At 45.7% G+C, this 23,725-nt stretch overlaps 1 protein-coding gene across 2 annotated transcripts in view; it reads left to right on the plus strand.

Moving 5' to 3' along the window:
* LOC119444241 (poly(A) RNA polymerase GLD2-like) overlaps positions 1-23,725 on the plus strand; it is a 190,205-nt gene that overhangs the window by 72,835 nt on the left and 93,645 nt on the right. For both annotated transcript variants that reach the window (XM_049663228.1, XM_049663227.1), the window contains exons 5-6: positions 8,910-9,001; positions 18,730-18,793. In XM_049663228.1, the coding sequence (XP_049519185.1) occupies positions 8,910-9,001; positions 18,730-18,793 (156 nt within the window). The remainder of the gene's footprint in view (positions 1-8,909; positions 9,002-18,729; positions 18,794-23,725) is intronic.

Genomic DNA, 23,725 nt, shown 5'->3' on the forward strand with positions numbered 1-23,725 from the left:
CAAGAAGACGGTGGGCGGTTGCATCGTACCTTGAGTGCAACTGCACGGACGCACCCAGCGGCTGCATCGCTGCCTACCTGGACTGCTTACGACTGATTGCGGGAACCACGTGGATCTACGTCATGTCGGTTGCCTTGCAAGCCCTTTGTAAGGAGCACTGCTGGCCCTTCGCCGTCATTTGGCAGCAGAGGCAGCAACAGGAGCCGACACTTACCTTTCGTCTACTCTGCAGATTCTGCAGACGCTCAACGACTATCAAGAAGACGGTGGGCGGTTGCATCGTACCTTGAGTGCAACTGCACGGACGCATCCAGCGGCTGCATCGCTGCCTACCTGGACTGCTTACGACTGATTGCGGAAACCACGTGGATCTACGTCACGTCGGTTGCCTTGCAAGCCCTTTATAAGGAGCTCTGCTGGCCCTTCGCCGTCATTTGGCAGCAGAGGCAGCAACAGCAGCTGACACTTACCTTTTGTCTACTCTGCAGGTTGGAAATTGTTATTTTTTTATTGCTTATAGTCTGCATTTCTGCTCTGCTGCCCTGCTGCCAACTTTTGTCTGAGGTGCTCGTATTTTTGTTTGCCGTGTGTTTCTGCTGCTGCTCAAAATGGGAAATGATGAACTTAAACGGCAAATTGCGGATCTCAAACGTGAGTTCCGTAAGGAACTTCGAGAACTCAAGCAAAGTGTAGAATTCACTAGCGAACAGAATGAGGCCTTGAAAGCAGAATGTGAAACACTTAGAAAAGAAAATGCCGACCTAAAAGCAGCACAAGAGCCTCATCTGCAAGAAATTGAGAAGCTGAGAAAGCAAGTGTATCAGAACTCATTAAAGATGCTGACACAGGATCAATATTCGAGAAATAGGAATATTGAGGTGAAAGGTGTTCCTTGCTTGCAGAATGAGAACCTTGGGAACGTTCTGCAGAAGGTCGGGGAAGTGCTTGGCGTGCTGATAACTGAGCAAGATATCGATGCTTGCCACCGTGTTCCTGTGCGGAATTCTGATACTGATAAGAACATAGTTGTGTCTTTCAATCGTCGGTCGAAACGTGATGATGTGATCAAAAAAGCACGAAAAGCAAGGATCACCGCAGAAGACATTGGTTTTTCTTCCAAGCAGTGTGTTTTCGTGAACGAGCATTTGTGCCCTCAACTAAAGCAACTGCTTGGCATGACTGTGGCAAACAAAACGGAAATGAAATGGCGCTTTGTATGGGTGAGGGACGGAAAAGTGTTCGCGCGAAAAACGGAAGAGTCTGGTGTGGTTAAAATTACATGCGAGGCAGACCTAGCTAAAATCTGCTAGTGATGATTGGCAACGAACACTTTTTTTATCGTATTTTGCTATGATCTTGCCACGCAACCTAGTTCGTCCTGTTTACGCCGACTCTCTTACCTTTTTGCACTTTAATGTTCAGTCTGCCCGTAATAAACACGATCAGATAGAAGCATTTCTTAACGAATTCAAGTTCAGGTTTGACATAATAATGATAAGTGAGACGTGGTACAACTCGGAAGATGACGTTATTTCCTTGCCCGGATACCAAAGCTTCTTTCTAAACAGACCAAACCGCCGTGGCGGAGGTGTGATGCAGATGGTGTCAGAAAGGCTTTCATGTGACCTGATTGCAGATCTCTCAAAAAGCACACCGGACTACGAAGCGCTTACAGTGCAATGTGGATCCTATGTTTTCGCTGTTTTGTATCGACCACCTGATGGAAATAGTGAAAGTTTTCTAGTCTTTTTAGAACAATTACTGTGTTATGCTTACCAGAATAGACTGTGCTTATATAAACATAGGCGGTGACTGCAATATAATCTTACTGCAATCGAATAGTTTCCCGCAATCTGATCTTACTCCTTGATTGCTTTGGTTGTGCGAACGGGATAGAAACACCCACTCGAGTCACATGCCTTTCTGAATCCCTTATCGACTTATTTATTACGAATAGCCCAATGCAAGATATCAATGCTGGTATCATTGTTGCTGATCTAGGTGATCACTTACCGATATACATGTTTTCTAAACGAAATAATACACTTAAAGCGAAACGAAACCATTGTAAATCTTTCGTCATGCAGGAAATAAATCCAAGAAGAATGAATGACTTTCGAAACCAACTTCGAAGTGTCGACTGGACGCCCGTATTTGAGTGTAACGACGCTGATATGGCCTACGATACGCTTATGCGTATCATAAAAAATACGTACACTAGTTGTTTCAAATTTAAAAAGGTAAAAACATCTAGAAAGATACGCAAACCTTGGTTAACAAATGAGTGTTTAAAGTTAATTCATAAAAAAAAACAATTATACTCTCACTTTGTGCAGTCAAGAAGCCCGGATGATCTTTTTGCATTTAAGAAGTACCGAAACTTTGTAACTAAGTTTCTTCGAGATACAAAGAAAGCTATCTGGAAAAACTGTTTAGTGATGCGGATACTAAAGGCGACCTAGTTTGGCGTGTGCTTAATAAGCTCATAAATCGCGACAGAAGTCGTTATGAAGAGCTCGAGAATACAGAGAATGGGAAGCAGCTAAGGGGTATAGAATTAGCAAATCGTCTGAATGAACACTTTACAAATTTAGTGATAAGCGCTCACAATATAGATGCTCTCAATTTTTTGGGTGCGCCCTGTGTAAATACAGCGTTTTTTGAGCCTACGACACCTGACGAGGTTTACTCTGCTTTTATATCCTTAAAGAACAGTAAGGCACGTGACATTGATGGTCTCCAGATTAAACCAATTAAATTTGCAATAGACTTGTTAGTGCCCGCTTTTACCCACGTATTCAATGTTTGCTTGTCTACTGGTGTCTTCCCTACAAAAATGCAACAGGCAAAGGTTACTGCTGTGTTCAAATCAGGGGACAGAAATGACGTGTCAAACTATCGGCCGTTATCAATGCTTCCTGTCATATCAAAAGGCTTAGAGAAGGTTATCTGTAAAAGGGTTGTGTCGTTTTGTGAAAAATATCAATTATTATCGCTGCATCAATTTGGGTTTCGTAGGGGCCGATCGACTGAATTAGCTCTATTAACACAGAAGGATTTAATCTTGAACGGCTATGAAGGAAAAAAATTAACATTAGGCGTATTTATTGATTTTTTCAAAGCCTTCGATAGGATCAATCATATCACTCTACTAAAAAAACTCGAACATTACGGATTCCGTGGATTACCCCTGGACATTCTAAGGTTGTACTTAACCCATAGGAAACAATGCGTTTGCATCTCGGGCGAATACTCAGACAACCCGAATTTAGAAGCTGGTGTTCCTCAAGGGAGCATATTAGGGCCTATACTTTTCAACCTCTATGTAAATGATTTAACAAACATCAGTAACTTACCACACTATATAATATATGCAGATGATACCAGTCTTTTCTTCCAATCATGTAATGTTGATAACTTATCACAACTAGCAAACACTGACCTTGATAAACTATATTGGTGGAGTAAAGCAAATTCTTTACAGATTAACTCTCAAAAAACCAAAGCTGTCCTTTTTGCACCCGCCCAAAGACATGTAAATCGTAATCTAAACATATTCTATCGATCAGAACGAATTGACGTCACCGTGGACGTGAAAACACTTGGAGTGATTTTTGATCAGCATTTAAGCTGGGACAAACACGTAGAATGCGTGGCAACAAGTGTGGCAAAAGCATGCGGTGTGCTTTGTAGGCTTCGATATGTCCTTCCGTTAAAACTACGGCTATTGCTGTATAACACAATATTTATTTCTCATGCAAATTATTGTAGTCTTGTATGGGGGACAACGTCACAAAAAAACATTCAGACGTTATCTCTTTTACAAAAAAAAAAAGCATTGCGCCATGTTGCTTGTATTTCTTACGACAGTCATACAAGGACCTTGTTTTCTAAGTTTAATGTGCTCCCATTTCATTACAATTATCAGTTTAATCTTGCTATGAAATATAAAGAAAGCGTAAAATGAGGCCATACGGGATTTACTGATCTTTGTAATCTAAGCAAACCTCATCGCATCAAATACGACATTCGGGAGCGAGAAACTTGGGTGGTGCCTTTTTCACGAACTAATCATGGGAAGGACAGACTATCGTGCCGAATATCGGTATTACTGAACAGTCTTGAAAAAGAAAACGTGGATCTTAGGACTGTTTCACGTTGAATTCTGAAAGAATACTTCATTAGCCGTGCGATTGCATGTGAATAATATATGTTGTTATTTGCGTTTCCTTTTCTTGCTTGGAATAATTTTGTTTTTGTCTTGTATGTGAAAGTACTTTTATATATTCTTATGTACCTGAAAAAATGTATTGCTTCATGACGTTACATAAATCTCGAATTTCTGCAGGGAAAAGGCGTGTATTGTTGGTAAAAAAATGGTTATAGTGTATGTTTTTCAAAATGTACTTTATGTATTGTTACGTGAAAAAAGTTCACAAAATTTCTGCTGCCAAATACTTTAGGGGCAGGGGCCTTTGTCAAGCCGCTTAAAATAGCGGCTTTTTGCTCCTGTCCTAGCATTTGTACATTCAAGGATGAGTGCTGAGATAAAGGAATGGAATGGAATGGAATACCGGGGTACCAGCCACGTATTTGGTCAGGTCGACGGAATCGCGAATCGTCGGAACTTACGGCACCAGCAACACTCCGAACGAGCACGACGTAGACTCAACGACAAGAACTCCAAACCGACAGTCCGTAAGAACCCGCATTTCTACATTGCGGCGCAGTTAGGCCGGGGCTAGGGTGGCCAGACTTTGATGAGTCAGGGCTAAGACTGACTTAGAGACTAAGACGGAGCTAGGCTCCGAAACCCAAATAGAGTATTTGTTGGTAGTTTTGTATTTAGTCAGAGTTTTGTATTTTACATTGAGCGAGCATTCTTGTTAAATTATGGTTTTAGTTATGTGTGCCTCGTGCTTTTACCGTTCTTGTGCATATTAAATCCTTGTTTGCTGTGCTGCCAGTCATATCTTTCCTCCATCGAGGGTAACGCCTGCGCGCAACCCCCCGGCTCCCAAGTAAGAAGGTGACAGCTGCGATGCCTACGCTAACTGCAGAAAAAAGACATATCGCCGCATATGCGCGAGCAATGTGAAAACGGATACCACCAGAAAAAGAGATGAACCGAAAAGGCACCGCAGTGTGCAGGAATGAGCGTCTTCCACTTCGACAACTTGCGCGGAACACGATGAAGATACCATGCAAGCATGATCGAGAGCGCAGCGCGCTCTTCACGGCCGAGAAGAAGCATTCATGGGACACAAACAAAAGAAAGCTTCAAATGGTTCGCTGCCGCTCGTATGGCTCCACCTCGCAAGGCGGAACGGTGCGTCAGAATCCTAGTAAGATAACGCTAGAAGTAATGCAATGAGCGATCTACGCACCGCGCCGACATCGGGAATCGCTTCGTCACGTACGCGAGTCCAAAAGCACGCCAGCCGGGGCGGCGTGTGCTAGCGTTCGACGCAAGCCAGTTGGCTGAGCGAGGTAAAAGTTCTCAAGCGCCGCGTTGCAATCCGTCAAGTCCCCACAAGGATGGCGGCGAGTGCTCATCGCCTCTTTTTATCGTCTGCTGGCCAGAGAACTTTCAGAGAGCTGCCAGACCAAAATCGTCCTGGCTGTTTATGGCAGCCCGCGGGTAGCCAGAAGCTTCCAGCTCGAGTAAAACGGTGGGCCCGTAAAAAACGAAGGCGCTCTGGCTGGCTCTGGCAGCCCGCGGGTAGCCAGAAGTGGAAAATCGAAGAAGCCCATTGATAGCAGAAGTTGTTGGTGGTGTTGAGCATTATTTTCAAAACGACTGTTTGGTTGCCATGCGAAGCATCGAGAGCCAAGCGACACGTCGCACATGGTAGCGGTTGAAACAAATCAGCTGGTTGTTTATGGTTCTCTGCTACTCAGCCTGGTTGGGATAACGTGGAGGATAGGCCTGATTTGGGAAGAACACTGTAGGAGGACATTTGGCGAATCTGTGAGTGGCATAGGAAATAGCAGCCAATGTTTGCGATTTATGGCTTGTACAAGTGGGACTGAAGCTGGCTCAGGGTCACGGAAAGCGCTAATTCACTGCACTTCGCTTGTCGTGTGTTCCTTGTTTTCTAATAACTTTTGTGTGTGCCTTCCACAGTGCAACAGAACAACTTGGCCCTTTTCAAGCTCTGCTTACTTTCATTACGTAGGCTTTCTTAAGGAGCACTGTGCTCATTATTGGTTTCATTACCTTCTCGTGCTAATGACAAATATTTCGAGACATGGCACACATCTTGGTTACAACGGTAGCTTTATTTAGAAACATTTCGAAAATGAAGCCTTAAATCACTGTTACACTAGTGCTACATCTGTGATTAGAACCCTCAACCTACCTGATGTTTCATTGCCCAGCCTTTTTCATCAAGCGCTGGACATGAACGTTGGAGTACCATTCTGCTGCCGAAAGTGTCAAGCATTCTTTCATTCCTATGAATTCTTGCCATCACATCATAGGCCATTTATAATGTAGCTGCTTACAGTGCAGGATTGGATATAGCTAGATCACTTCCCATTGAGTTCATTGTGCTAGCATACCGCTTAAAATGCAGTCGTGCATGACGAAAGACTCCATATAGTAGTGCGTTATTTTCTTTTTTCGAAACCAGCGCCCATATTATCGGAGAGGCAGGGAGCCTACTGCACTGCGTTGTCCATGAAAAGAGAAAAGGAAGCAAAGGAGAGAAGTGAGCAAGACAAAAAAAAGAAGAAAAAAAAAAGTGCCAGCAGTTGTTGCTGCGTGCCCATTAAGTGGGGTGGGCTCATCTACTGGGGGTTGTGGCCAGCTCGCTCAGTACAGCCACCTGTCTCGTCAGTCTTGGGCCGATATAACGTGAAACTATTACAATCTGTTTTTATTCAAAATCGGCCGTTAGCCATAGCCATAGGTCAAAATGGCTTGGGCTCTGTCCATATGGGCTGGACTCGAACCATTCTGACCTATCATGGAGGGCTAAAGGCAGATTCGGAATAAAAACAGATTGGAATAGTTTTACGTTATATCGGCCTTGCTTGTATAACAAAGTAGTGGTGTGCAGCCAGCGTCTTGGGGGGCCTAACCGCCTTGGTATCGTCTTGTCTCCTCGTGTTGCACTGCACTGCTAGGTGTGCTCTAGCAGATCGGGGTTGGTTTTCTCAGGCGGTCACCGTCGCAAGATTTCCTGGGACTCGGTCTGTCTCGGCACCAAACACGGCCGACAGTGCTCTGCGCACTGTGCGAAGCTAGCGAGCTTGGCACAGCGCCACAAACACCGTCAGCCGCACATGCAGATGCATTCGGTGCAGAGTCACGCAAAATCTGGTGAAAGTGAAACTATCTCTGAAAGTGATTGTGCAAGAATACCGCCCTGTCAAAGATGAGGTGGCACGTAATACAGTCAAGTTGTAGCTGCAGACAAAGGTAACTGCATTTATTGATTGACTAAGAAAAGTGGCCAAACGGAAATAAAAGTTTTTTTTTTTTTATTGTGAATACCTGGTGCTGTATTGCGTGATATGGTTGTCACATGCACTCACAGAGGGGAGTTGACTATATTGAATTTGAATACACTCGTAAAAATGACAAAGATGTGTTTGAGCGCATCAGAAAAATGGAGACGTGCAGAGACAAAAGGCTAGCAGAAAGGACTTTTGTCTCTGCACTGTTTGTCGAAACTTCAAGGCCAGACCACACGTATGCTTGCCGACATCCTGTTGTGCCGTGCTGCGAGGAATGGTGGTTAGCATCTACGACGACGCTCGCCAGTGCGTGCTCACTCGCAGACCTCGAAATATCTAAACCATAATGGTTTTCATTTTAGAGTTGTTAGATGAGCACGAGAAGGCACTCTCACTCGCATGACATCACCGAGAGAGCACAGCTGTGAGCCGGTAAATCCCGCACTATTTGTGCCCCCATAAACTTGTGTGTCACCGAGGAACGCATGTGTGTGGTCTGGCCCTTTATATCGCTTATAAGGTGGGTATTATAATAGGTTTAAGATTTGAGTATGATTTTATTTCACCACAATCGTTACATTTAATCATTACAAGCCATATCACTAGAGGGGAATCTGGCACCGCCATCTATGGGAGTTTTCTAAGAAGCACTGTGCTATCATGAAAATGAGGCTCGTATTGGCTGGTGTTGTACAAGGCTTCGTCTAAAATGTGGATATGGCTACACAGATAATGCATTTTTAAAATAAAATCTTCATAAGTGGTGGCCTAGTTGGTTATTCACACAGATAATATGCAGCGCGAGAAGAAACATGGGGACAAACAGCAGACACGGACAAGCGCTTGTCCGTGTCTGTGCTTGTCCGTGTCTGCTGTTCGTCCCCGTGTTCCTTCTCGTGCTGTGTATTTTCAGTACCTGCATAAAAGGTTTTCATTCACCCATATTACATCTTTCCATCAAGTTTACTCACCCACAGTGCGTATTCAAGCAAATAAAAGCAAGAACAGACGACAAACTGTTCCAATGGGAGCGTGAATTTTAGTCTGTCCTCCAACTTAAGCGCCTCGCTGATACTTTTTACCTTTGATATAATTGTACATCCAATAACAAGTCCTCATAATTAAACAAAACATATCTTTGTGTAATAATAAAGCTAAAACAGCTCTTTATGTGCTGTTTTAGTGGGAAATGAATCATTGTGACGGACGAAACGCTGCTAGCCAGGTGTGTCTTCAAGGTGTCCTGGCTGTCCGAGAACGATGCCAATCCCAAGTCACCATATACCGGCATTCCCATGCATATACCACAGCGCAGCAGTGCCAGATTTCCCTCTAGGTAATACAGTGAAAGTCCCAAGTTGTATCACAAACAATCTCAGAGAAGTCAATATAAAGATGTGCTTTGTTGTTCATTCTAAATGATGAAATGTGGATTTTTGGTGCAGTGTGCGGCCTGTACATTGTGGGATCCTCACTGACTGGCTTTGGGTCCAACACAAGTGATGCTGACATGTGCCTCATGCTCACCAAAGACCAGGTGAGTGTACAACACATTGTGCTTCACTGCAGTGTCTTCAGTGTTGACAAAAGCACCAAAAAGAATGTTTATTTCTGGCCTAGGCACGTTTATAAGCACTTGGCCTCAACAGGGGCAAGGGAAGGAGGCAGGTGATTGTCATAAAAGCGTCTCACAACAAAATGTTCGCTGATAATTTTGCTCTGTTGGCGGAGGCTAGGTTGTTTCTGGTGCAAGCCCGCTGGAGGCAGCACTGGCTGTGCACAAAAACCAGACTAAAGTGAGTGAACAAACACAGGTGTATGTAAATGTAGCCCGAATAAAACCTTGCGCAGGTCACTCCAGATGCACCCATTACGTTACTGTCATCAGTGTTTGCCACTCTGGGACTTGTCTAGCAGCACTTTTCAGTGAAGTGATCTTTGGCTGATACTGGATCACAATCTCGGGAGTTTTTAACACATCTAGTATACTACGTGGCCTCAGCCTGAGCTCCATCAACCTGCACACCCTCGGCGAAGTGAGAGCCGAATGCCATCAGCTGGCACATCTCCTTTGAATGGAACATTGTATTTGCCACTGCTTAGGCTGTCACTGACTGTATGGAGCAGGTAGTGACTTCTTTTGTGGACTGCAGAGTGTACTTAGTCAGTGCAAGCTGGCAAGATGGGTCTAGACAATTTGCATATTTCAGAGCGTACAGTGACAAATGCACAGCATATTTACTCATGTGAGGCCTGCACTACTCATGTATTATTCACAGTGCCTTACACTTATTAAGGCGGGCTTATTAGCTACTTTCAACTTTTTTTTCCGCATTTTCCCTCCTTTTCTTACAAAGAAGACAAGAAAAAATGCAAGAGCAAGGAACAAAAAGCTGCATAAAAGCAGCTTGATGGGATTCCTTCCCCTTTCCTTGACATCAGTTACAGCAAATACTAATATAAATATGGCTTACAGAAATACAAAACATATTCACATCTATGCATATACAAACATCTATATTTAAAAGTACATTTACCTGCACATATATAAGGCTCTTCATGCACAAATGTAGCAAATGTAGATACATGCTAAGATTTATGTGGTACAGGTTTTTATTGTGAAGTATTGGCATTGTCCAGTGGTACATAAAAAAAAAAGGAACAAAAGGGAAAATAAAAAAAGGTTCAAGACATTGTAACCAGAATTGCAAATTTTAGCTTTATAAAACTTTAACCATTATTTATTAAATTTGTTTTCAGTGTCTTTCTTGTAATCGTGTTCAGCTCAGTATGAGAAGCATATAACAAGTTTAGGTATTCTCGGCACTTGGTTTCTGCAATTGCTTGAGACCTTAATTAGTTCTTGAGAAAGACAATACCCACTGATTTAGGGTTCTAAATTCGTACGGCACTTCTGTTGATTCAGTTAGGTTGCACAAATTTCTGAAAACCATATTGTTAGACCAAAATTATCTTTTACTTTTCAAGACAAGGTTATATTCATAAAAGTATTCAATAGGCAACACTTTAAGAGCGCGAAATATTTCGAGCGTATGTGCTCAAATGGAGCATTGATAATATGCTGGAAGGCTTTCTTTTGTAGTGTTTTTAAACTATGAATGTTTGTTTGTGATGTCGTACCCCACAGCAGGTTACATTAATTAACATGTGGAGGGAAGAGACTGTTATATGACAAGAGACTAGACACTCGTAGCCTCAAACTGTTATGCTCAGACTGCTATGCCAAATAACCAGTGGCAGCAGCCAACAGTGAACACATCTATTCGATGGTCCTCGTAGCCTTTGCTGCCCTCGTCATTTGAGAAACTTGCCTCAGTGGCACTCTCCCGGAACTGGTTGTCCTCTGTGCCGTCCATCTGAGATTGCAGTCACTTCGCAGCTCTTGACAACAGTCTCAAACAAATTTGCTTGACACGCATTCGCAATGCATCTGCACACATCTTGCAGTGATACCCTCTTTGTTTGCCTGAAATGAGGATGCAGTCAAAGGTGCTACACAGCATGCCTCAGTACAGTCAATACGATTGATTCACGCTGGGTCTATGCCTCAGCATGATCGTAGAGAGACCCCGCGGGTTATGATAACAACGACACCTTGTGTTGTAGTGACTATGAAGTGCTGCGTCTTGTAGTGAAACAAATCAGCTTCAACCGTTTCCCAAGCTAGATGCACGAGAGGCTCTGCAGCTCAACGGTGACGATGCCATCGTCATGCAGCGGCCCGTGTGAACTTGGTCTTGGCAGGCTGCTACATCGTTGAGGCACGAGGCGAGCACAATTGAGGAGGGTTTGCCACGGGTGGTTGCTCCAATGTAGAGGTTGTGATCACGAAGGCATCGAGTGGCACCAGATACAAATTTGGATGGCCGGGGCAGTTGGTGACTACCGGGAAACGAAGTAGGTCATCAGGCCCGCGAAGCAGAAAGAAACATGCCGAGCTCTCAACCCAAAACGAACCTACTTTATTTTCTCCCCCGGCCACTTGCCACAGTTGCCACAGTTGCCAGGCGCGCAGCTGAACACAAACTATCAGCGCTGCACTTGAGCTATTAACATTCCAACAGCATCCTCGTGTGCAGCTAGAAAGTCACTGCGGTTGTCTCCTTGGTGTGCTCAAGCAGGCCACGTGGCTCAGTAGTTGAGAAGCTGACTAGTTCCACCAAAGTCACAGGAGCAGGTGCTTAGGAAAGGAGGACAGTACAGCGTGGCCTTTTCTCAAAGAGGTCTGGTCTCGACTTGACGTAGCGTGCCTGGTCCTAGTGCTTGGTATGGATGCTTTCAGCCACAGCATGTCCACCACAAGGAATTGCAGCGGGGTGCATCGACTGCAGGAATCGCAGCTTGGGAATTGCCGGGGTGTTATCCTATAGATTGTGGTGCCAGCCTGGCTGCTCACCGATTCCTTCTAAATCGCAACGCAAGTCTTTTCAAACTGCTAAGCACAAGGTTGCGGGTTCTATCTCGGCCACACCAACCAATGGGGGTGGTTATTATGCCATTATCTGGTTGTTTAGGTCGTTGCTGATAACGGATCACGATGACGTTCCACCTTTCAAACTTGGTACCGAAGCGACACATCCTTGCGTGGGACTCCCGTGGCTGATGCGCAGCCCTTTGCAAAATGGTGCCCAGAAGACTCGCCAATTGGGTTCGAGGATAGCAAAATAATCGCAAGCTCGAAAAAAAGTGGCGGCTGTGCTTGCAGTTTCGAAATGACAGTAACAACAACTTTATTTGGCCGAGTTGGTTCATCTCGAGTAAAAATTTAAGCAGTGCAAAGAAGACGAGGACGAGAATCGAAACTTGGCTTGTTGTGCTTGTTTTCAATTCTTGTCCTCGTCTTCAAGTCTTACTCAAAATGACAGGTGATTAGAATTGGGCAATGTCTTGAAAGTACTATGACGTCTGATTCCGTCCTTTAAGTTTACATTATACATGAATTAGGCGGATATTTAAAACAATTTGCAGGTACCGTGAAATCAAAATATGGGCCAAGTTGATGAAAAAAAATTTCTTGGAAATGTGCCTCCTCATCTTGAAGTGGCCTTTTTTTTCAGTTACTGCCTGGGCACTGTTGGACAAAAAAGGAAAGAGAGAGAAAATGTCGGCACTGCTGTTGATGCTGCTGTTGCAAACGCACTAACTTTGCAAGTGCTGTGCAAACATGCTTTGCCACTGCTGCAAGGTGCAAAATTAGTGACTCTTGGCTTGACTTTTGTGCTGCATTTAGAAACACTGTGGTGAAATACGCACAAACAATCGGCTGCACGGTGGCACTCCACCGTTTTAGGGTTATGCAACCATCGACTGGAAAGTTGGTTGTGCGGCCGCTACGCATACTGAACTGGGAATCACTATGGAGGAATTCCTTTGAGGACATCGTGCACACGTTCTCCTGATAATGGCAGATTTGAATAATTTCGAAGGCAATTCCGTTCGCTTGAACTGAGAAGGGTTGACTTTTTGTCGGAGGTTTTGTTAGCACTTTGTAATAAAACTGCTGCAGAAGAACAACTGTGTCGCTAGCTTTTGCAAGTTCTGAAGGGTGAGTTCAGATGTAATCAACTACCGATATAACAATCATTTTTGGTAGAACTATCGAGCTGTTTTTTAACGGGTGTAGACTGTGTATCCTCCTGTACGTGTGCCAGCACTGGATGTGCGTTCACACTGCTCACACGGCCGCTTTGGGGCTTGACCTAGGATGCACTGCTGGATACTGACTGTGACACATCGAATTGTCTTCTTTGATCCGTTCTTCGTTGGAACGTGAAGCTAGATGATAAAACGCAGACAGGAAGCAATGTATACCGGATGGAGAACAAAATATTTATAGCTAAACATTTACATGTACAGTCAAACCTGTTTGCTATAACGAACTCGATAGTTAAAGTGGTCGATATATAAGTAGTTCATTATATACGGACTCGCCCTTAAAAACGCTCAAATATTAACCGCACAGACGCTGGCGTCAGTAGTTACAATTTGGGAGCACTTTGGTCCAAAAACCAGATTTTCAGTGTTGCTTTTGTTCCCGGTGTGTTTCTGCACCTAGTTGCAAACTTCCCTTAGAAACATCATCAAAACAACTAAATGTGGCATCGTGTACCTCTGTCGATATGGCACCCGGTTCCGATCGCCTGTCATTTCGAAACTGCAATCGTAGCTGCCATTTTTTGTTTGAGAGCTCATTATGGTATTATACCAGCGAGACATGACTGTATTGTGCACACGAGAGCGAAGCGTTCTACTTGGCCGAAGGCTTTGGAAACTACTGCATGGGCATGCCCCCATTCTGCGAAGGTCTCGGACATCATGGTCTCGGCATTACGACTGCGGGTCATCCACACAAGAACCATAAAATTAAATTATCTATGTCACTTGGGGTGACAAAAAAATGCGATGTTCGAAAGGTAAAATGTCACTGCGAACCGTTATCAGAAATTGGCAACGTGTAAACGAAGTGCCGCCAAACCGTGATCTCCTGATAATGGCGTATTCGCCGACCCTTTGCGTGGCAGCAGCGTGTGGTGCAGCATTCTCGCCGAATCGGGCCACGTAGGGCCGCATTGGCAGGAACGCTTGAGCGGCCGTTGTTTCCGTGGTGCAAAGACATAGATGACATAGAGACATAGATGACTTCGATGAACATAGATGTTCGTTCCAAATCGTTGAAACAGGCCGTAATGCTCATGGTGCTGCACGGACTATTGCGCAAAAACGAGAGTGGCGCTGTCATGGCATTCGTTATCGCACCAGTGCACGGGCCAGTGCATGCCCCTTGCTATGCTGTTTTTGCTATATGTGGCACTAGCGGCACACCTCCGCCCTGGAGGTTGTGGGGATGCGCGACTCTCACGCGTCCCCTGATGTTGTTTTCCCCGCATGTCTCCTGTAGTCCGGCTTCTCTGCGTGGCTACCGGCAGTGGTTGCGGCGCGTTGCGAGAGATGGCGCTAGTGTCGCAATGCTAACGCCACCGAACGGCGGGGTCATTTGGGAGAAAAAGGTCGGAGGCGCTCTCTCTTTGGCTGGGGATCGGCGACCAACACGCACGAACAGCGTCGCGCGTGCGCCGGCCCGCTTCGCGCGACCGTCGCGCGAGGCCAAGAGCGGGACACCGGTATGGATGAACACGGATCGTTCGAGCGCACCACCGTTCGCGTGACCGTACACGTGAACGACTAGGCAATGGTGTCATAGCATGGGGCGAACGTATTCGCTCGCTATCGGGTCGTGGTGAGTCGGACTTCCTTGATTTGTCGCGCGCCCGTGTGAATGTTCTATTGGTTGTAATTCGGCTAGTATGTATTAGTGTATGAAAGGTGCAATAAATGCCCTTTTGATTGTCTGCACTACTGTGTTGTCGTTCCTTTGTCCCAAGAGCACATGTGTGAGACCCCACATCTGGCTGCCCAACGTGGACCTCTTGTGGTATCGGACGATAATTTTAACAGTTTTGCTCGGTTCGAGATGTTTCAACCGAAGCGTAGTCCTAGCGTGGAATTTGATCGCTAGTGTCGGCGGTGTGCTTTCTTGAGCGAGGCGACGGTTGCTGTAGCGTGTTTGAACTTTTCAACATGCTAAGCCTTTTCGTGAGTGTTTTGAAGTACACTCATCGGTACGAGAGCCACGTGGTCTGCATCCTGGGAGAGCGAGGCCTAGCGCCCGTGGAGCATTGGCAAGCCTGAAGCGAGTGAGTATGGAAGCCTCGCGGGTGGTCCGAATTTCTTATGTAAATAGCTTCTTCTATATCTTTGACTTCAGAAGTCGAGGCTCAGGGAGCCGGGTGGCCGCGGGCCACGGGTGCCGCTACGGGCTGACTGGTATTACGGGCTGACTGGTATTGTGGCCTGGCACCGGGCGCTCCGAGACCGTCTGGGACGGTGGGCGCCGTCAACTCAAATGCTGTGTGCACCGAGCGGAGTAGGACCACCTCACAGAGCTAACGTCTCCTCGCGGCTGCCTGTTCTTGTGCCCATTTTGGGTGATGTTTTTTTTTTTGGATGCCGGTTGTTGTCAAAGTAGCGACGCATTAGGCCTAAGGCTTAACAAAGCCGCCTGTCGCACGTTGAGGGACACAACCTGGTGGACCGTGATCTTGAGGTGTTGCACTTTGCTTCCCTCATTCTAGTTAGCCTCGCACGAATTGAAATTACTCGTTCGACTCAAGAAAGTAAGCTTTGTTCACGTGAACTTAGCATCTGAAATGGCGTCCGAAATTTCGCTAGCCGAATTGAACATCGTACCACGTGGGCGATGCGTATGCCGAATTCCTCTCCCTTGCACTACTTTAGTGTTTGTCGAGTGCGTTGAGTGTACGCAGCGTGAGCGGAGTCACCCCTGGTTTGCTGTCACCTGCACATCGTCAGCGCTGCTGCCCCGGACTACAATCGAGCTACCCCAGGCGATGCAGATGCCTGTGGCCAGTTCGTCTGGCTCGCTACCCTCGGCGGCTGGGAAAAGAGCCGGCAGTCACCAACGGCTACAGCGGCTCTCGCCGGCAGGGCGCGTTGGCGCAAGCGACACTTGCTCGGGCCGACTTCTGCGTCGCCGTTTCCGGAGTCCTGTGCTGGAGTCGTGCCATCGAATCTGCAGAGCTGATGCTGTGACCAACGGATGCCAGCGGTGCACCCCAGAGACAATGTCGGCTCGCACGTTGTGGATAACGCGTGGACATTTACTCGGCGGCGCCACTGTCCCATGTACTAACTTTTGTTCGCGACGCGCGCGTTGATAGGCCTTGTGACATGTTTCGCCGGCGTATGTGTAGTGATTTAAGTTTGGGGGGATGTGGGGATGCGCGACTCTCACGCGTCCCCTGATGTTGTTTTCCCCGCATGTCTCCTGTAGTCCGGCTTCTCTGCGTGGCTACCGGCGGTGGTTGCGGCGCGTTGCGAGAGATGGCGCTAGTGTCGCGATGCTAACGCCACCGAACGGCGGGGTCACTTGGGAGAAAAAGGTTGGAGGCGCTCTCTCTTTGATTTGGGATCGGCGGCCAACACGCACGAACGCTTCGCGCGTGCGCCGGCCCGCTTCGCGCGACCGTCGCGCGAGGCCAAGAGTGGGACACCGGTATGGACGAACACGGATCGTTCGAGCGCGCCACCGTTCGCGTGACCGTACACGTGAACGACTAGGCAATGGTGTCATAGCATGGGGCGAACGTATTCGCTCGCTATCGGGTCGCGGTGAGTCGGACTTCCTTGATTTGTCGCGCGCCCGTGTGAATGTTCTATTGGTTGTAATTCGGCTAGTATGTATTAGTGTATGAAAGGTGCAATAAATGCCCTTTTGATTGTCTGCACTACTGTGTTGTCGTTCCTTTGTCCCAAGAGCACATGTGTGAGACCCCACAAGGTGTGCGTTGACAACATGTATTCACCGCGGTGGCTCAGTCAGCTAAGTTGTGCTGCTGAGCACGAGATTGGGGCATCGAATTCCGGCTGTGGCGGCTGCATTTCGATGGAGGCGAAATGCAAAAAATCGCGCGTCTACTTGCGTTGTTGTGCACGTTAAAGAACCCCAGGTAGTCAAAATTAATCCGGAGCCCTCCACTACGGCATGGCTCATAATCAGAACTGGTTTTGGCACGTAAAACCCCAGAAAAGAAGAAGAAGAGAATGAAAACATGTGACCACACATGACCTTCTTCGTGACTTCCGAAATCCGTGCGATGCGGTCGCCTGCGTACCTCGAAGGCCGTGTCATTGTCGTGGTCGGACTGTAGTGGGAGTCGTGCTTCGATGCTTTGGCACTTTGGGTATACTCTCCTTTTATGGTGACTGGGTTCGAAGCATTCGTTGCAGCAGTATGGCGATTTAAAAAACGTTCATTATATCTGGAAGCAGTTTCCATAGGGAGGATCGCAACATTGCAAATGCATTAAAATGTGGTCTTTATAAGCGATACATCGTTATATCTGGTATCATTATAAGTGGGTTTGACTGTAAATGACAGGCAATGCAATTGAATTACAACTTCAACACCAGAACAAGCAGTGTCTCACTTTTCAGCTGTCTCAGTGACTGTTAAAGCCGAGACTACTGTACGGTGCCTCACTGATCAATCGGCAGTCTTAGCCCAGGCTCCTTTTAACATACATTGTACGGAGGCTCACTGATCTATCAGCAATCCTGGTTTCAGCCCAGACTGAGCGACAAGATCTCGTCCGTGTTAATGTAGGTCACACAGACAAAGGAAGTAGGGCTATTCGCTCGTCCCATAGATGCGATCGCCCGAGAGAGTCAAAAGTTTGGTATTTAGGGATGGGCTTATTCATACAAGTAAAGTAATTACAAAACAAAACTATTTTCTTTCTTTGTACAACTACGTTTCCCTTTCCCATTTCCACGTCGTCAGTCACGGCTTTAGGAAGAAACGCTAGGCACGCACTATTTATTGCCAGTCCCTTTCAAACCTCGCCGGCGTCCCTAGCCAGCAAAGAGTTCAGGAGACAGCGCCCCAACACCGCATGCACCAGTCTCACTTGAGGTTTGCTTGCGGGGACAACTTATGACCATCAGTGGAATCCGAACTCTGTGCTTACAAAAGACCTCGTTCCCCGAATCCGTATCATGACTCGTCACCCGACACCACACAGGCCTCCCGACAACTCAAAAAGACACACAAAAAAAAAAAACCCAAGTGGTTGCCGCCTGGATGCGTAGGGGAGTGGACCCCTGCCTTGTACACATAACACGTGGGCAACGCACGATGCTGTGAAAGTATACAAAAGAAGCACATGGCCTTTCACCCCCCTTCCCCCTACAGCCTTAGAGTAAAAATTGAAAAGCACTATGAATTCATCTCAACACAGCTCACCACGTTGGTCAAGATGTGCAGTCCTGCTTTGGTCTTGTTCCAGTTATCGTACGAGTTGCATAGAATGTGCTGAGTCACAATTGTTGTCTTTAAGGGTTGTGATGCAAACTGTGGTGCATTGATTGTTGCTACAAGCCCTAGAGCGCACTGCTGTCTGTGCCTCTGCTCTTTTGATGCACATGGCCTGATTGCAGGAAGCACAGGAACGAATGGGCTCAACAGTCCAGCCTTTTCAGAGGTGAAGTTTATATGAAAGGCATGTTCCATTAACTCGCTCTGGTGTGTGGATTCTGCATCCTTCAAGGGTCTAGCTGACCATTAGTGCCAAAACTGAAATCCTGCATGGAAGAAGAGATGATTTTCAGTAACGTTACTACAGAGTTGCAGGGCAACGTGATGTGCACGTTTCACCACCTGTGCAGGTTGACCAGCGGCAGCAAGCAACGGCCATTCTTAGCCACGTGGCCCGCCTTTTGGCCAGGACAGGTGAGGGCGCAGCAGCAACCAAATTTGTGCACATCTTTGCGTGTCGCATGCATTCGAGGTGTCTGCTGAATAACTGGCCACGAATTGTGGGTAATGCATGGGAACACAATTATGAACGCAAGAACATGTGTTACAGTTGGATCTGGATATACCAAATCTGAAGGTGATACCAAAAAAAAGTTAGATATATAGGTAATTCGGTACATGAAATAAAATTTTTATACAGAAATTTTCAAGGGGATTTTACAGCTGTTCCATATACATAATAATTCGTTATATGTGGGTTTGATACATCCGGGTTCGACTGTACTGCAGTCATGTCTCGTTGATATTGACCTATGATCTTTTTCCCCAGAAAATTTTCCGTAATAACGAATGAAGGTAAAAAAATAAAAAAAGAGATCGTTATAAGCATAAGAAATACTGTTCAACCAGCCAAAGAAAAATGTGGCAATTAGGGTTTGTGCTGACCCCACTTTGGTGTCCAGGAAGCACAACACAAGGTAGGCTGCTTCCAAGCCACGGAGAGCAGCTTGTCGTATGGTGCTCTCCTCTTCGCCGTCTTGCAGTGTCCTGCGGATGGACTTGCTGAGCCGGTCCATCGACAAGCAGATACGCATTTCGCGACCTGTTCCTGATGCAGACAGCGTGTCTCTCTTCATCCCCAAACAGGCCGTCTATAGTCCAGAGTTAACATGACAGAAATGCACGGCCATCGATCAGACGCTGAAAATGTCCATATAGCAGGATGTGCATATTAACGGGGGTCCATATTAACGAGATGCGACTGTATAGCCATTCAAAATCGCAACCATTTGTGCTTTCTTCGTGCTTTACTTTCTGCAGCCTAACATGTGCTGACGCTCCATTTATGGGGTCCGTGATATATTTGCAGCAAGGGTCAGGCAGGACTACAACCCAGTAGTAGTTATACTAACTAAATGTGGAAATTTCAATGCCTCTTTAGCTACGCTTTGGTGGTTATAATGAGTTTAACTGTGCGCTTTTTAATTTGCAAAGATTTCATATTCACTTGCATCTAGAAATTTAACAACTTTGCAGTTTTCTTTGTACACGGAGCTCATTGCTATTGCTGCACTTTAACTGGATTGGAATGTGACTTGGCAATTTGATTATCCAACCAATCTGTCAATGATGTGTTGTTTGTGACAGTTGCAACTGAATGTAGCCATGAATAACATGTCCGTGTGGCATTTCCACTGAATGTAGCCTTTCAATTGTGGGTGGGCCTTTTTCGCTGATCGGCCTGAACAGCGAAAAGGGCCGCGCTGCACTGCAGGAGTGCAAGTAAAAATGAACATAAATTCTAATAACATAATTAAAGAAAAGGAAGAGCAAGGATACTTGAAGCAATAAATACTACTGCGTCTTCTTGGACATCACTGAATGAGATACAAGAGAAACCAACACATTATTACGTATTGCACACATGTAAACATATTCAAAACAATGAAGAGTAAATGTACAGCAACAAGCTCAGTTTCAGTTTAAGACTCTGTCTCTTCAGAAAGGAAACAATGAATAGGGCAATGATAAAACTTCAACATTAACATATATGAACTTAATGCAAGGATTGCTTAAAGGGAACGGACACAAAAGTTGGTGGATGGTTTTTTGCGTCAGAACAAAAGTTGAACTGTTGAAAATGACGAATACAACAAGCTGCTTTGAAAAAAAGAACGAGAAACTTTTTTTTTTGTGATTTTCTGTTGCACCGTGCCTCTAAGCGGCCGCCGGCAGAAGCTGAAATTTGACGTCATAACACCCACCCGCGGCCAAGGTCGGCCACAGCTGTGGCAGTGTTTCCAGGTGTTTCGGTCCCTTGCAGCGTTTGTTTAAGGTATGTCACCACCTTTGAAAAGGCGTTTTTTTGCAAAAATTACATTTTTTTCTTTTTTAGATTTCGAGAATCCCCAAACACTCAAAAATGTTTTCATGTTTGCAAGAACATGCAAGAATCATGTTCTTGCAAACATGCAAGAATCATGTTCGTATCTTATTTAGTTCAAAAGTTATAGCCAACTTTCAAACAGCTGGTGAACAGTTCTGAAACCGAAACTGATGTGGTTTCGCAACAGAAACTGATAACTCAGCAATAATCAACGGCGTATATTGAAATTTTTCTGGTATGTTTAGTCTGATATGTAAAAGATTATTCAAATACAATTAATAAGGCTTCCTTTTTTTAAACATTGCTTTAAATTTCCGCAAGGGGGATGCATAACGCTACAAGCGTCTCAGTTGTTTACTTTGTGTGCGCTTTGTGCTACCGCTTTGAATGATACCGCATTCGTCCTTTTTATAGGTATTATTTTTAGTGCCAAAAGTATTAACATAGGCTGAACGTTTTTATAAGAAGGCATGGCCAAGTTCAGGGTAAAAAGGCGATTGAAACGGCAGTTTCTTGGCAATCGCCACACGATGAATGCTCCGACCGAAGACCATGCAGACGTGAATGTATTGGCGAGTGCTGCAAAGCTTGGGAACATGGAGAACAATTGTGAAGTGCCGCTGCAACGACCTCTACTGCAAGGTAATAGGATTATGGATATGGAGATCCTATCATCTGTTCTTGCAAAACTGGCCTGCCCGGAATGCAAGAAGACGTCGCTCAGATTGGAAGAATGCTCGCAGCTTGGAATATCATGTGCATATCCTGTTCTATGTGATGCGTGCGCATATGCACATTCATTTCAATCGTCAAAAAAAGGCTGGAAGTGCTATTGAGAATAACCTGCGTCTCGTCTATGCAATGCGTCAGCTGGGCAAGGGAGCTGCAACGCTGGCAATGAACATGCCACCGCCGCCTTGGCATTCTGACTACCGAAAGTTATCTGCAAAGCTCTATAAAGCTGCAGAGACTGTTGCGTCTAAGTCAATGATGAATGCCGCTGCTGAAGTGCGTTGTGTTGTGCAAAGTACTGACTGTGGTGTGTCAGGTGATGGCAAAGGCGTGGGCATTCTTCATTGAACGGCTGTGTGTCCTTGATATCCATTGATACTGGGAAAGTTATTGACGTAGAAGGCATGTCAAGTAAATGTAGGGCATGCCATTCGAAAAGCAAGTTGAGCCCCACAAGCACTGAATTTCTGGAGTGAAAGGCAAATCATACCCAGTGCCAAGCGAACTACACCGGTAGTGCTGGTGGTATGGAGGCAGTAGGGCTTTATCGTATGTTCGAGCGTGCAGGTCGAAGCCGTGATTTAAAATATGTAGACTTCTATGGAGATGGTGCCTCCAAGAGCCACGCGGCTATAAATATAAATATATGGCGCAAATAGCGTGCGCAAACTGGAGTCCATTGGACACGTACAGAAGCGTGTAGGATGCCGCCTACGAAAGTTGAAAAAAACTGTTTGTGGACTTGGAAGCAAAGGAAAGATAACGGATGTCCTCATCGACTGGCTGCAGAACTATTATGGTATTGCCATCAGAGCGAATGTGGGAGACCTGGAAGCCATGAAGCAAGCTGCATTAGCGAGCCTGTTTCACTGCAGTTCAACAGATGAAACACCAAGGCATGGTCTGTCCCTCTTGGCACTGAGAGTTGGTGCGGGCTTAACCAACGGTGGTGGATTCTACAAGCACAAGGGAGGCCTTTCCAGTGAGGTACTCAACAAAGTGAAGTATGCTGACCTTTGTATGGATGACCTCTTAAAGAAGTGCCTGCATGGAAAAACCCAAAATGCCAACGAGAGTTTCAGCGGTATGATTTGGCAACGGGTTCCCAAAGACGTCCACGTGAGCCTGCCCATCCTGCTTTTTGGTTTATTTGATGCTGTGTGCCACTTCAATGATGGCAACAGAAGTACAGCAGATATTTTGAGGGAAGCAGGCATCGAACCTGGTCACCACACACTCGTAGCATGTTGCACCAGTGACCAGTACCGTGTGACGAAAGCCCAGCGTCAATCAACGGGTGAGGTAAAACATCTCTGCAAAAAAAGACGGGCAGCAACAAAAGCCAAAAGAGAGCTTGTGGCAGCTAAGGAGGGCCCTAGCTATGTACCTGGGGGATTTTAATTTACCAGGGCATGATGATCTTGCTTCTACAAGGATTGAAAAACTTTAATCTTGTTTTTCTCAAAACTTGATTTCTTGCACTTTCCTGTTGCGCAAACAGTAACAACTTCGAAATGAATGCATATTTTTCAACGAAACTTTGCACGCTCGTTCCTTTATTACTAGCCTGTGCAATGAATTAGGATTAATGAAAATGAATGGTAAGTTTTGATGTAATCATGTTTTATGTCAAGGAATGCAGGCAAAAATGACACATTTTCTTGTTTTCTTTGGTATTTTTGCTTTAATTTGATTCCCACTTATCCGATGGCAAAGATCCTAGTTGGTTGCACAGTCTGGTCAGTTGGCTACTTCTCTGCCAAAAAGTTTAAAATTCCTGCTCTCCATTCGCTAGTTATGAATGCTCACGTAACAGCCAAGTTTGGCCATTTTTTTGTCAATAAAAAATGCCAGCATAATTTTTTTCACTCTTTTTTACTTTTGAATATCATATAAAACGGTGCTTTATAAGGTCAATGTGAAATAAAAATTTAATGGTCCAAATTTAAAAAAGTTTTGCAAAAGGTGGTGACATACCTTAAGCCCTTTCGGCGATCTTTGCACGTGGTCCGTCTGAAACGCTATCCCAGTCGGCGCTCCACACAGGTGGTGCGTCTTACAGAGGCTTCCCGCGGTCGTCGCTTGGTATTGAAGCGTGCGTCGCGGCGGAAGGAAATGCCCAGACATTGCTGTTATAACAGCATCGTCAGTCGTGACACGCCGTCGCACACATTTCCCAGAGACGAGAAGGTGCGTAAAATTTGGATACCTGCGTATTAGAGAGCTTTAGCTTGTCCAGTAATCGGGTAAACGCGGGCGTTTGGGAGGAACTGTAAACGTGAGCGGCC

Source organism: Dermacentor silvarum, chromosome 3 (assembly GCF_013339745.2).
Source record: "Dermacentor silvarum isolate Dsil-2018 chromosome 3, BIME_Dsil_1.4, whole genome shotgun sequence".
NCBI classification, from domain to species: domain Eukaryota; kingdom Metazoa; phylum Arthropoda; class Arachnida; order Ixodida; family Ixodidae; genus Dermacentor; species Dermacentor silvarum.